The 15,692-nt window shown below is 41.7% G+C and overlaps 1 protein-coding gene across 1 annotated transcript; it reads right to left on the bottom strand.

Annotated features, from left to right (window-relative positions):
- Positions 1 to 3,776: 3,776 nt before the first annotated feature.
- On the bottom strand, positions 3,777 to 15,410 carry LOC127595597 (extracellular matrix protein 2-like). Its single transcript, XM_052057217.1, has 10 exons — positions 14,787 to 15,410; positions 14,552 to 14,697; positions 13,707 to 13,982; positions 13,401 to 13,629; positions 11,719 to 11,834; positions 10,640 to 10,772; positions 10,397 to 10,554; positions 9,247 to 9,386; positions 6,571 to 6,897; positions 3,777 to 4,640 (listed from the first exon to the last, which is right to left on the bottom strand). Exons 1-10 carry the CDS (start codon positions 14,968 to 14,970, stop codon positions 4,451 to 4,453), a joined length of 1,899 nt encoding a protein of 632 aa, XP_051913177.1. The 5' UTR covers positions 14,971 to 15,410; the 3' UTR covers positions 3,777 to 4,450.
- Between the last annotated feature and the right edge of the window lie 282 nt (positions 15,411 to 15,692).

The following is a 15,692-nucleotide window of genomic DNA, read 5'->3' as shown; positions in this document are numbered from 1 at the left end:
GAAGTCTGTGAGAAAATGTATGAAGAATGAAAGAAAAAAAATCCCATGCAATATATGAAATCTCATTCGATTGAGGTGGAATTTCTTGTTATGTAGAATTGTACAACATACAATATATATTGTGCTTAATGTGTAAATAAGTGTGGCTGCTAGGCGTATTTCCACTAAATGCTTTATTTGTTACTCCATGAAAACTGGTTTTATGCCAAACAAAATCCAAGTTCAAGATTAAAAAAAACCTTGCATTACTTTTTGTAAATTTCCCATGCCTACATGGTTGTTTAGCAGTACTGTAATCCATGGTCATGACATGGTGTCACAAATATATTTGTGGGATAGTGATGATTAACACGTATTGCTGCTTTCTATTTGATTTTGTTCCGGCAGGATGAACATGCTCATCCACTGGCTCCCTAATTTCCTCTGTGAGTTGCCAGAACCCAAATGAGGCAGTTTGGCGAGCCGCACCATCTGGGAGCTTTCCCCACCTTGTCCAACAAGCAGCCATAAAGCATTCTTCAACTAGCTGCACACTGAATCTGAGTGCCACCGTTCTGGCCTTTTGAAAGTCACATCATAATATTTAGCCTCACTATCTAATTCAACTGCGACTTCCTGTCCCACCCTACAGTGGGCAATCCACTGTTGCAGGCTAGCCCGGTGCGACACTGTGAGATTGGCAGGGAGACATTTTGGATGAAATCCTTTGCAGACAGCATTCTTCCTCGAGCCCTCATCATGTAGATTTAGGCACATGTTGTGTTTCTTTGTTGGTTTGTTTTTTTTATCAAATCCCTTTCTGTTGCTCCCTTCCTGTGGTTTTGTTGATTTTGATGTTAGTGTGGAGCTAGAGGGCTTGGCATCCAAATGAAATGCTATTTTTCTCTCTCTCTCCTGGGCCTCCATGTATTAATGCACCCGCTTATTTGCCCTTTGGATGATCATCAAATTACTCATTCCCCAGCCAAATTATTCATAATGTCAATGTTTATTTATTGAATGTGCTCCTTCTGACAGGAAATGACACAAGAAATCGTTTACATATTCATTTTAAGGAAATAAACTATCTTGCCTTCCATGCCCCTCCCTGGTAGTTTACAGCATAAACTAGAGCATTCTAATGCACAAAAAAAGAAATACATTCTAGAATATTGAATACTGTATGCCCACTATAGTGGTTAACTCACCCAATTCTTCGCAGGCATCTTGGGTTAAGTTCCCACTCAATGGAAGTTTGAGAATGTTTAACTTGTGTGTCTCGCTGTGACTGACTTGTCAGGCCAGGGTGTAGTCCGGCTTTTTTCCCAGAAATTCCAGCTTCCCAGCAACCCTGGAAATGATCAGCTGCGTGGCAAATTGATGTTTAGATCAATCTGCCTCAACTTAAAAGCGAAGTAGATGGATTTTTTTGGGGGGGTCCAAAAATACAAACACATGTTTTAGGAATATACAAAGAAGACAACTTGTAAATTTATTTTTTCTCTTAAGTCATTTCCCGCTGAAGATTTTCAGCTGCCTGTCTCCGTTTGAGCTTTCTTTCCTGACAAATACATGATATGTACATGCGATCTGAAACCAAAAGGACCATGCCTCTCTGACTGAACTCTGTCATGTTTGCATGTTTCGTTTTGGTAAAGAAGGCGAACCAGAGGGCGCCCTCATGTTCCGCACCTATTCTTCATCAGACTCATCATCATCCACCTTGAGAGGACATCCTCGATGACAACTCGTTGTCGGATTATTCCAGCCTTGTTCTCGACTCTTGAGCCTGAATTTTCTAGACGTTCCTTGTTTTCGCTTCATAGTCCGTTTTGTCTCGTTCTTAGTTCCACCTTTGTTTATAACAAGTATTTAATACCTTGTGCTATTCCAGAGGTGTCAAACTCAGGTCCTGGAGGGCCGCCGTCCTGCATGTTTTCCAAGTCTCCCTGTTGCCACACACCTGATTCAAATGATCAGATCATCAGTAAGCTCTGCGCAAGCCTGACATTGAACCTTTTCATTGGACTCAGTGTGTTTCAACCCGGAGACTTGGAAAACATGCAGGGCAGCGTTTGTCATTTTTTTTCTCATGTAAGATTTCTCTTGTCCTTGTGAAACAACCCATTCATTTTCTCATATTCTCCATTGTCGTTTACAAGCGCTTTTTGTTTCTTGCAATTTCTTCTGGTTCATTGTTACCAGCGTGATTGTTTGTACTTTGTCGGTTTCGCTTTCTACTCGAATACATTTTTGTCAATTGACCTGTCTTGGTCGACGTTTTGTGGATCCACTCCGATTCCAGAATTCAGATCACAGTCAAGTTCGCGATGATAAATTAAACATTTATTGGATAGGATGTGGGCACTGTCACATACATTATGATGGATGGCGAAGCAGTCAGATTTGAAAAAATACCTCAACGGGACGAGATTTAAGATCAAAGTGGAATGACGGGTAGATGGGAATGAGTGCTAATACATTTGGGTCTTTTTTTTTTTTTTTGTGAAGCGGCTCGCTTCAGCTTGAAAGCGCAGCGACAGCCGCATAAATGAGAATGAGCAGTTTCATCGGCAGTAATCTGGTGTTGGCAAAAATGACTGTACAATTATGGAGAATGGAAGCTGCGCCACATGCGCAAGGCCGAAAACGAGAAATGTAACATGTGATTTACTCAGAAAGTGTATAAATGTAAACGGTACAAAAGCAGCCCTGTAACATTTTCAGAGCGGCTTTATTCAAACTCAATTCTGCTCTGCTTGTTGACTTAAGGATCTGCAGGAGAACGTCTCTAATTTACAAACATGAATGACTTGCATTTACAGTACAACGTGCCGAAAGCCAGCATTTTGTCGTTGCAATCCTATTTCTGACTTGCTCTTCGAGGACACGTGCAGAGGTCATGGTGGCATGTCAAAACCGATTTGCAGAGCAGCTTCTGCCCACATGAAGTATTTGTTTGATTGAGCGTGTATCGGCTAATTACAATGTCAACCGATACGTGTGATTTTTCTTGGACTGAGTACCAGTAATGAGGAAATATATAAGAGATTCCAGGTGAATTCTTGCTCAATTCAAGACAATTAAAATGCTTTTTTTCCTCTTGGACCCAGATTGCTCCAATGGTAGCTCTCCCTTATATGAGCATTACGAAATGTCGACATTGAGGCATGAGTCAGGGGTCTCAAATGCAAAAAAAAAGAAAAAAACATGCACACAACAGTGGCAATGAACCAATAAAAGTGAACAAAAAGAGAAACTCTAAGTACAAGAGGACTAATCACAGCGGAGAAACGGGTGACAGTCATTAGGAGACAAGCCACGCACTGACACAGGGCGACATGGTCACCGAACCAAAACAGAAACACATTCGACACGATTCCACAAAGCCAAATGGCAAAAAGCTGAAAAATGAGAGGCCAAGCTTCCACTCACATCATACAGATTAGGCTCTTCCGAAATGGCAGTTGTATGGTTGTCGTGAGACAAAAAGTAGTAAAAGGAGGGACTAAAGCAATGATGTTGCTGACAAATCGAACGCACTGTAGAGCATTTTCTCATTCAAGAAAAATGTTGTCCAACAAGACAAATACACACACATTGACATTCCATTCTTTAAAAAAAAAAAAATTAAAAAAGGTTGGACACGAAAGTTTATCAGAGGTAGTGAAAGCAAAATACAAACTCAATGGCCGACATTGGCATCCCTGTAAAGTTTTGTAAAGGGCAGAAGGAGATAGTTGAGCTCTATGATGTTCTTTTGTGTTTACATGTCACTGAGAAGCATGTCACTGCCCAAGAGGAAAACATCTTGCATTTCGGGATGTCCCGATCATGTGATCAAAAATCGGGCCCAATAACATCATTTGTAGCTAACCGGAATCAGGGGGAAAAAGTCATGTCTTTAAAATGTTTTATGTCTTTTTTTTCCACTTTATTTTTCATTTTTAATGGCTACAAAGCAACAAAATAATCCAAATACACACACACACACGCACACACATACACACACAGAGTAATGGTAGCTGTTGCTGCGAGAAGCTAACTAGCGTCACTTATCAATGATACGGTTCCCAGTGTGGAAATATTTTGACGTGGAAAGCGGAGACAATGCAACGGCGACTTACAATGTGTGCAAATGGAGCATGTTATGTGGTGGGAAGGATAGAGCTACGCTAACTACTTTAATATGCTAACTGAAAAACTGATGGGCTCCCCCGTCCCGCAAAAATGATTTCAATTGATTTTTTTTTCAAATATTTGAATGTGCTCTTTTTTTCTCTTTAATATATTGCCACAGCATTGATTCTTCGGAATCAGATGAACTGCTCTGTAGATATGTCAACACATCCAGAGCATTTTTCTTTTTGTTTAGTTGTCTTGAGTAGATTCCACCCTCGCTACTGGTAATTGTTCAGTCTGAGCATTCCTCACTTTTTTTCTGGAGGTTTCATACTACATTCTAGTGAGATCATGTTGACGTCGAAATTTCTGGTAAGGCCCCTCGTTGAGGATAGATAACAAGTCCTTCAGCATCTGTGAGACAAGCGAAGGCATTGGAGGGAATCTTTTCAGCCACCAACAGGTTATTTTCTAAGTGGACTGACGCCAAGGTGGAGCCCAAATTTTGGGGATGACACACTGCCCAGCGCCTGAGCTGCCTGAAAACACAACATGCAACAAATACAACCCAGGGTTAGAATAGTTTGGGATTTCTCTTGATGGTTTTTATTTCATTTTGACTTTTGTTTTTCAGTTACCAGTACTTTTTTTTCTTCAAGCAGGTTTGTATACTTTTTAATGTCTTTTATTTTTTCTAAATTTGTTCGCTTCAGTTTCATTTTAACCCTCGTAGTCCACCGCTTGCGATAAATGTAAAATTATGTCTTTGAATCAAAGGCAAAGGCATTGGGAAAAACACAAGAGAGCTGAAACGTATGGGGGGTTCTAAAATGGCCTAAATTTCATGACGTCACCGGCTGATAATTCTCAGGCATTGCAGCAATAATAAAAAAGGTTTTGATTCCGTAATATTCACAATTTACATATTTTGCACCATAGAGACCCATTATAATTCATATTTTTGAATGCATCGTAAACCTAATGTGTAAACATGCATTTCACGCGATTTTTACGTCAATCGCTTTGTTTTCGCTTGGACAGACGTATGCATGCCACATTGTTGGGTTGAGGTCATTCCAATTGTGCAACTTTTAGGTGGCGCCAGAGGATCGCAAATGAGTTTGCCTTTTTGCAGGAGGCTTCAAACCAATGCATTTTACATGAACACGTCCGGTCGGGATTGTTAGTAGGGTTTGGTTGGGACCTCCAGACACAATTTTTTTTTCCTTTTGCAAAACATAAAGAATAAAAAATCCCAAAGAACTAATAAAAACTATATATTTATGGATAGCACAGATGCCTCTGAACATTTTGAGTGTTTGAAAAAAAAAGAATGTTTGTATAACAAAAAAATACATCATTACAAAAATTGTAAAATGCGTAACTTAGGGTTTTTTTCATTTGAAGGACCCAAGGGTTAATTAGTTTTTATGTTAGTTTTAGTTTTTTAAAATACTTTATATGGAGTATTTGTCAAGTGCAAGATATTTTTAAAAAGTCACTCAATAAACTATGTTGAGGAATGGGAGCTGTCGATTTGCTCTTGGCCCTTCCTTGGTTACAGATTCTTTTATCTCTCTATAAGGTGGAAGAAGACCCAACACCACGTAGTCTTTTCTTCAGTTTATCGCAACGCAACACGAATCGATTCGGGCTCCTGTGAGTCTCAGATTTCATCAGGAAGCCCAGAGCAACTTCAGTCACACGTACATATAGGCATAGTATGTTAATTATGTTAAGTAGGGGCGGGCAGTCCTTCCCCGTATGTAAAAACCTGAAACAAAGAAAGTCAAGCAAAGTTCAATGTTGGCATTTTGACAAAGTGCAAACCATATCTGCTGGTTCAGAGACCTTGAGACTAGGTTTACTCCTCGAAGGCACTTGGCAGCCTTCAGGGACTTTTACGAAGTGGGAGGCGGAAAGAAGATAGCCAGGTGCTGTTAATCACTCAAGGGGAATCAGGGCCCCAACTTCACCCTACACTCCTTGTTTTAAGTACAAGCAAATGTTCAGGACAGAGACTAGTGTCAATAGTTCTCATAGCAAGATGAAATTCATCAACAATGTTCTACTACTACTTCTAGCGGAATAATTCCTTAACAACTACAATTCTCTTTATCTGAAAATGTAAACTTATGTACAATATGATATTACATGACCACAACAAAAAGGAAGGACATTTTTTGCTATGATTATGGTTAATTTTAGTTAGTTCCCACAATGTAAGATGTAGTGTGAGTTAGTTTTCTTTTTTTTTTAAAGCATTTTCATTTTTTCAATTTTAATTTGTTTATTTTCCTTTTAGTTATTTCGTTAGATTCTGTGAAAACAAATAATCATACATTTATAAATCACAAATACACGGTTTTTAATTGGCCCCACAGAATTAACTTTTGGAATCGCTTCGTCAGAGCCGAAAAAGGTCCAAACTTCACTTGCAAGAAAAATTGAATGTGACTGCAATCCCACCTGATATAGTTGTTGTCCAGCCTCAGTACTTGCAGGTTCTTAAACTGTCGAACCCAGAGTGGGACCTCCGCCAGGTGGTTGTCATCCAACAGGAGCTCAACGAGCGAGCGGAACGTTCCGACAAAAGATCCCTGCTCAATCCCCTCATCCCTCAAGGCATTGTGAGATAGACCAAGTAACTGCAGGCCAGGCCGCAGGTGGCGAAACATGTGAGCGGGGATACGGCTGATGTTGTTGTGTTGGAGCTTCAGTTTGAGCAGATGGCGAGGAAGATTCATGGCCATCGATGTCAGCTGGTTGTAAGAGAGGTCCAACAATTCAAGTCTCCTGTGAAAATAACAAAAACAAACAAGCATTTTGCTGCCAAATTGTAGAATATATATATTTATTGGCCAGTCCATTTGGAAATAGCAGTTCAGAGTCATCAAGTGCACCTGATTTGCATTCACAATCTTGGCCAGGAAGCTCAGCGGTGATGCAAACACATGAGATGAATGAGCAGACACCCTCTCCTCCAACAACAACAATCCTCCTCTTGGAAGCTGCTGCGCACGCACGCACACGCAGGTACGCGCATGCACGCACCCACGCACAGACCCACTCACACACACCATCTACACTGGATGCAGAGGGCAACTAGCCCATTTTCATGGCCCTGAAAAATAATTTGTTTATGTATGGGGGCGGTGCACCGCGCTTCAGGTGGGTACACGAGGGCCATCGCCCTGTTGGCCCCACCATCTACACATCCCTGGTTTGAAAACCTAACCCTAGTTTGAAACCTTACTTTGAAACCCTAATCCAATTTCAAAAGCCTAATTTCAAACCCTAAACGTTCTGAAACCCTAAATTAAAACCCTTTGATGCCCTCGCACTTTTTAAAACACTACTTGGAAATCTTATACCTCGTGTAAACCCTAATTTGAAATTCTAACCCAAATCAAAAGCCTAATTTGAAACCCCAGACCTACGTTGAAACCCTAACACGAGTAGTGTGAAAATTAAAAATCCTACCCCGAGTTTGAAAAGCGACTTTGAAACCCCTGCTGCATTGCATTCCAAGGGGTTGCATTCCAGCCACCGGAGGCTTTCAGGCGTCAGCTGGATTTTTCATGATTTTCAAGGCTTGTTTGATTGACATGGTGATATTTTTTTAAATCATTCAATCCCAGCAGAGTTGTAAACCATCCATTGCTGTATTACCAAGTAGGAAAACCTTTTTTTTTTTGCATGCTATCGAATGAAAAAAAAAGGCTGCAGCCTGCATCGTTGTTAAGGGATGTCACGTATCTGTCTCTTTTAGGAGCTTTTCACAAGATAATCAATCTAATGTGCTTGAGTGTCTTTTTTTTCTATGCAGTTTTGCTCGCTCCTCCGCTCTCTCTATAGGTTCAGAAGTACCCCAAGGAGCAATGGAAAAAACCCCACAGGAATGAACTATATTTATATATAACTCACGCGCACACGAGCACACGCGCACACACGCACACACGCACACACACACACACACACACACACACACACACACACATTGAGACGTGCAATTGCGCTCACTCACACGGCAGCTCTTCTTCACACACACAGAGTCAGCGTTCAGCCTGAGAATCAAGTGTGTGTGTGCATGTGTGTGTCCGTCTGTGCATGAGGGAAAACAAAAGAACATAATTCAGGCATGTCCAGCTCCGGTCCTGGAGGGCCAATGTCCTGCCCGTTTTCCAGCTTTCTCGGCTGCAACACACCTGATTCAGATGATCAGCTCATCATCCAGCTCTGAAGCAGCATTAGAACCATCCTGATGATTTGAATCAGGTGCGTTGCTCCTTGGAGAGCTGGAAAACAGGCAGGACATCAACCCCTGACATAATTCATGATGACTGACAATGATGATGGTAATTCAAAATGAGCTACTGTAAGCTCTAATTTTTACCAATACTATTTTATGTGTTTGTGTGTGTGTGTGTGTGTGTGTGTGTGTGTGTGTGTGTGTGTGTGTGTGTGTGTGTGTGTGTGTGTGTGTGTGTGTGTAAGGATGCATCATAGCCTGATGTATTGTCAGGCTATGTCAGTGAGTGTTTCTTTGGAAGGGAATTTATCTGCCACAAGTTCAAACTGCCATCAACTTTACCATGAATCAAAATGCAGGCAGTCTAATAATCAACTTTACAAGAGACACCGGCCTACCCCCTTATGCCTGACACACAAAATTACAGGATCCATTCATCCATCCATTATCCAAACCACTTTATCCTCACGAGGGTCGCGGTCGTGCTGGAGCCAATCCCAGCCGTCTTTGGTCAGTCGCGGGGTACACCCTGAACTAGTTGCCAGCCAATCGCAGGGCACACATTGACACACAACTATTTGTGCTAACAAACACACCAACGGAAATTTTTGAGTAATCAATTGACCGACTGTGCATGTGTTTGGATTGTAGGAGTAAACTGAAGTACCCCCGCCGTCCAAAAAAAAAACATGCAGATATGGGGAGAACATGCAAACTGGAAGGCCAGAGCCAAAATCAAACCCTGCACTTCTGCACAATGAGGTGGACAATCAAGCAGTCAAACACCGTTTCGTCGTTTAGTGGCGGGAGATTTTCTACTCTTGCTAGCTTACCATCACTCATGAAAGATTGGCAAACATTGTTTATGGGTGGATGTGATTGAATGGACCTACCGCAGGCGGGTCCAGACATGTTGGGCAAGGCTGTCCTCATGCAGAAGGTTATGACTCAGGCCTAGCATTTTCAACTGACTGCAGCCCCTCAGTGCCTCTTCTGTCACCTCCTCGATCATATTTTTATCCATTTCTAAAGTCTATTTCAATGAAAGAATGAAAGAAAAAGGTGCACAGGAATTATGAAGTATTTATCACATTCCTTTATCAATGTGTGGTCGTCAAGGTTACCATAGCGAACAAAAACAAACAAATTAACTAAAACTATCGGTAAACGATATCATATCAATTAAAAAACAAGTGTTTTTTAATGATAATTAACTGAAACTAGATTTTAAATTAACAAAAGTCATTAACGCTAACTACATTTTAAATTATTCATTCATTCATCTTCTGTACCGCTTGATCCTCACTAGGGTCGCGGGGGGTGCTGGAGCCCATTCCAGCCGTCTCCGGGCAGTAGGCGGGGGACACCCTGAATCGGTTGCCAGCCAATCGCAGGGCACACATAGACGAACAACCATCCACGCTCACACTCACACCTAGGGACAATTTAGAGTGTTCAATCAGCCTGCCATGCATATTTTTGGAATGTGGGAGGAAACCGGAGCACCCGGAGAAAACCCACGCAGGCCCGGGGAGAACATGCAAACTCCACACAGGGAGGCCGGAGCTGGAATCGAACCCGGTACCTCTGCACTGTGAAGCCGACGTGCTAACCACTGGACTACCGGGCCGCCCACATTTTAAATTAACAAAAGTCATTATTTTTTAACTATACTTGGAGCAAAAATGTGCCTTGTTTTCCTTTTTGTCAGTTAATTTCATACATGACCTTTCAAGGTTTTCATTTATCCATCCATCTATCTATCTATCTAGCGAGCAAGCGTGCGAACAAGCTAGTTGTTTGTCTATTCATCATCAGTTTTTTTTCAATCTTGCATAAAGGAAATGCACTCTAAAAAAACAACTAAAACTAATACTAAAACTATTAAAAAAATTAACTAAAATGGACCATTTTCAAACCACAAAAAATGGAATGAAAACAACCATAACCTGCTCTAAAAAAACTGTAATGAAAAAAAAAAATCCTAATCGATTGTAACTGTGGTGGTAGCGTTTGAACTTTTTGAAAGAAGAAGGGTTGTACCTGCAGAGAGCGGGGAAGACCTGGGGGCAGAGAGCGGAATCGGTTGTTCTCCAGGTTGAGGTGACGAAGCCCCTTGAGTGGTTTGAATGCTTGGGGTGACACAGCACTCTCGTGCAGGCTGTTCCCTTCCATCTCCAGGTTCAACAGGTTTGTCAACCCTAATGGCAGCAAACCTCTCATCAGTACGCACTTTGAATATGGAGGCTTGTTTTGCGGTTGAATTTACCGAGACACAATGTCTACCTGCGAAACAATGAGGGGAGAGGGTGTGGAGGTTGTTGTTGTTGACGCTCAGTTCTTCAAGAGCCGGGGGCAGAGTGGGGATCACTGTGAGCTGGTTGCCATCCAAGTTCAGTTTCTTCAGAGAGGTCAAGTTCTAAAGAGCACACATCAAAAAGAGCAGTGGAACGGCCAACGCACAAAATAGATGCTTGTCTTCAATTCCCATCATTTTCCTCCTGAAAATGGAATTACAGAGTTCAAAGAACTGAACCAAGTGAAAGAATGCCAACGTTCAAGTCCTCCATCCCATCTATCATGTCGTATTTTTGGTACAGCCTATCAATGTGGCATTGAGCGAAAGCCGCCGTGGTTGATGCTTGTCATCTAAAAGCTGTGGACTGAATCCATCACAGTGTCCCTCGAGCCAGTCCATCAGTCCTCTGTCATTACTGGGATGTGAGCGGGCAAGCAGGGGATGGAAAAAAAAAATCCCCCCAAAATAGTTTTCCTTTCCTCCACGTCATTGGCTGCAGCTGTTTTCCAACAAGTCTGCGTAGCCAATGGCGTCAGATAGTGGTGTGCGACGATTGGTCGAAAAGAAGTCGGCCGCTTGAGCGTGGTCAGGATCTTTGTGTGCCTTTGGCCTGTGGTCAATTTGAGGTTAGGCCGAAGATTATTCTTAGAAAGGATGAGTTAATGTGATTCCCAGCACTTACTCTCAAATTATTGTAATCATACACGATTGAGACTGCCTTTGATTTTAATGAGATGCAAGGACCTTTTTGAATTTGTCTTGAATGAAATACATCAATTCAAAACTTACTTATATGTAAAAAGACGCCCATCCTACGTTGAAATAACTTAATCAGCATGCCTCTGTTATCACCAAGCTGCCTTTGGTGTGGTTTTCAGTCTTCAGTTTTTCCCTCCTTGGCTTTAAAAGCCACCAATTTTACTGGAACTGCCGGTGCCAGACATCATTACTTTGCATGATCTCCATTCTCCACTGTATGACGTTTCAGCCATAAGGTACGTGGACATTTTTTATGGCTGCACTATTTTGAGCAACTGGAAAGTCGTGTAGGTACAAGGCTACTCACAGACAGCTGGTTTCGGTTGAATGAATCATCATCCAGTTGGTTTTTGCTCAGGTCCAGGGATTCCAGATTTGGCACCCCGGAGAAAACGTCTGGAGGAATGACTCGAATGTTGTTCTCTTGGTGAGACAAACATGCAGGATATGAGTTTATGTGATACAGTTGCATTATGCAGACGAAAGAATTGGGACACAGGGCCATTACAGCTACACCTCTGGAAAACATAGCTCAACAACAAGATATTGTTCAGTGTGTCTGTCAGCTGTTTTTCCGACATTCATCCAGAGGAATATTTTGTTGCCCGAGAACACGGAGAACTTACAGATTTCACACAACTGAATGTCATTATTAGCGTCGGTATTAAATGCAATTGAAGAAAAAACAACACAATGAAAGAGACTCCAATTCATACATTCTGTAGATGTGCTTCAATGCTTGTTCTGGTTACTCCATTTTCCTTCCTCCATTGACAGGTGAAGTGAAGGCCACGGGTGCCCAATTTTTTTTTGTTTTTACCTAAGATCTACTTTTGATCAACCAAACTCCCGCGATCGATCCGATACCGCGCACGCCCGCAATGCACACACTTACACACGCATGCACTGGTGAGCAACAGTCGTAATGGCCCCTAAGATGAACGAAACAGAAAAATAAAGTACACACAAGATTTGATGAGTTTGTTAATACAAAATCACTGCCTACCTTTGTGAGAGACCTGTCGCGAAAGCATGCGACGCACTTTTGTAGCCTGTTAACTACCGTAGCTCACGCATAGCATTTTAAAATGCTTCTCTCGACCCTCCAGATTGCCATTCTTTGCAAGTGCCATCGGTGAATTGTACACATATAGAAGTTTGAATGATAATAATAATAAAAAATAAAAAAGCTCTCAGATTGCCATTCTTTGCAAGTGCCATCGGTGAATTGTACACATATAGAAGTTTGAATGATAATAATAATTTAAAAAAAAAAAAAAAAGCTCTCAGCAGCTCTGATCATAAGCTGCAATTGCAGACTGCTAAGCGCTAACAAATACGGGTGATGCTGGTCACATGACACTGTAGGTTTAGCGTGACTTGCTTTATTTATTTATTTTTAAAACTTTGATCAAAGTGGGACTTATAGGATGATCAGGGTGCAGTCTGTATTAACACAAAAATATAATAATAACATGCACATAGACTGACAAATATATTTTTTTTTTCCCTGTTCACCCCTCGTGATCGACTAGGGGCCAGTATGAGCTACCGGTCGATCTTGACTAGCATAATGAGCAACACTACTCAAGACTATCGGTGTGATTGCTTCTTTATGTTTCTCTTTATGTGCCCTTGGGATCTATATGTATACCACGCCTCTCACCCAAAGTCAAAGCGCCAGCTCACTTGCAACCATAAGTGCTCTAGAAAATGCACGGATGGATCTTTGAATGCAATTGAAATGCAGGCAAAAATACTTCTTTGCTTATCTGCTGGAACCTTTGTTTTAGCATTAAATTGGAGTGAAAATGTCCGAGCATCACATTCTTGGTTTATATTTCCAAACATGACATTTGCCAGCATGTGCTATGGACTGTAGAGAAGCAGGTGGGGCCGTAATTCATTCATTAAACTTTTCCCCAAACAATGAGGAAAGGAGCAGCACTGGATAGTCCAATGATAAATTCAGAATTGAAAGCAACACACCTCCCACATCTAGCTTCCTGGCCTCCGGGTTGTGGATGATTGGCAGGTGAGTCATGCCAACATCTCTGCAGATGATTTCACTGCTGTCAGTCTGACACTGACCCACAGGAGGATCTGGTGAGATGCTCTTTGTTTCAGTCTGATAGCCAGGAGCTTCAGTTACCTCTTCTTCTTCCTCCTCCTCGTCCTCCTCCTCCTCCTCCTCCTCGTCCTCCTGCTCATCTACCTCCTTTTCCTGAGACAAACAAGTCAGCAACGTGCATCACTAAATATTAAACACAACTCATTTATTTAATAAGTTTGAACCTCTTCCTCATCTTCCTCGTCTTCGTCATCATCATCATCATCATCATCTTCGTCGTCGTCATCATCATCATCATCATCATCGCCCTCGTCGTCTTCGTCATCGTCATGATCGTCATCATCTTCCTGCTCCACCTCCTCTTCCTCCTGTGCTTTCTCTTGATCCATTATCTGCCTCTTCTCAGAATGAAACTCCTCCAGTAAAGCCATTGAGATGCTGCTCGCCCTCTCTCCTTTTTTGTTCATCCTCCATACCGCCAGGGGTCGCCCTAATCCTGCCTAACAATATAGCAGTGTGTTTCTCAAACTTCACTTTACATCGCAGACCAGCGAACAAACACCAAATAATGACGTTTTTGTCATTCCGGAGTTGAAGATTTTTTTCCCCAAAAAAAATTTAATTTCAAATAACAGATGCACAAAAACAGAAACAATCATGTTGTAAAGTTGTAGAAGGCATTTCTGAATATAGCATAATTTTAAATACCAAATTTCTCCTGAGCAACTCAAAAATGACCCCTTGCCCATGAATAATGTACATATCAAATACAACAGACAAAATTAAACTGCTTTTGTTTGTTTTTGCCTCAGCATGGCAAACAAAATACTGTATCATATAAAATGTCACAATGACAATTGAGCCGGACAAATCACATGATATGATAGTTGATCACCTGTTTTTCTTGAGAACATTCCAGAAAATGATCAAAAGTAAAATTTTGAAAAACGTGACATGGCTTTCTAAATGCAGGTGTTGAAAGAGCATCCTCATTCGACTGTGGACATCTACCGAATGAGGAGCCTACGTTTCGATGGAAACAGGCAGAAAAGTAGGTATCATGTCTTACTATTTCATAGGCAAAGGAGTTCACTGTCGCTGCGTGTTTCTTCTTCCACCAAGCATCTCTCTTTAGTCTATCAGCCTTCAGGTTTTGGGGGTTCTGGAGCTGTTCTTCTGTCGGCATCAGAATGTGTTTGTCTCCTTGTCCCACACCTTTGAAAAACTTGAAATGTCTTTTGAAACATTCTCATCATGATATTATCCTATCCTTTGGAATAGTACAAGAATAGAACAGAACTTACCTGAAGGGAAAGACTTTCCAGAATCGGAGAGTTTCCTCCAGGTTTCAATCCCAGTTTCTGGGGTTACTGTTTGGTCGACTTGAAGTGACTCGGATTCCAGCTTTACATTTTTGTCATGAGACATGCTTTGTCCAGATAAAAATGTGCCACTCAGCCAAATGAGCACTACCCATGACTTTGGCATAATTGGTTGTTCCCTGAACAGTATTCCGCTTATTTCACTTGGAGCAGGATGTCAGCAGAAGGTCCAAAAATCAGCAGCTAAAGAGTTCTGAAAATACCAAGATGTTTTTTCCCCCCCTAGAATGTAACACGCTGAACTCTACAGGTAAAAACTATGTCTTTCTGCTATGGCTCACTGCCGCAGTCTTGCCAAGTCAGTGACTGCAGCATGTAAAAGAGTACAAGATGTGATGGAGTAAGCCTATGTTGTAGGTGGGGTGGTGAAAAAAAGGAAAATCTCACATTGTTAATAGAGGCCCATGTTCGACCAAGCATGAGATACACAGACCCGCCTGACTCCTCCTTGTCTCCTCTCTCAGTTCTTCCTTCCGACCTTCTGTCTGCCTAACACTTGCTAAAAACAGACGTGTGACGCCAAGGTAACCGTGGTATGCATATATTCATTCTATGGGAATTATTTACCCATTACATCATTTGGATTTACACCTGGAATAGCAATGTTATGTTTTCCCTCCGAATATTGACACAAAAGCTGGGCAGCGTGCTTGTATTGGGTCTTTTCCCAGAGGAGATGGATGGATTTCTTTTTGGGGGGGGGGTGGGTTCATGCCAGAGTCAACCTTGTTTGGGGAAGCTCCGCTAGCATCTATGTATGAAAACAAACACGAGCATGCAGAAATGGACGAGACTGACCATCTTTATGTTCCCAAGACATGTATTGCA

Source organism: Hippocampus zosterae, chromosome 2, assembly GCF_025434085.1.
Source record: "Hippocampus zosterae strain Florida chromosome 2, ASM2543408v3, whole genome shotgun sequence".
Classification (NCBI taxonomy): Eukaryota; Metazoa; Chordata; class Actinopteri; order Syngnathiformes; family Syngnathidae; genus Hippocampus; species Hippocampus zosterae.
The sequence above is the reverse complement of the archived record's forward strand: the minus strand, read 5'-3'. Positions and strand labels throughout refer to the sequence as shown.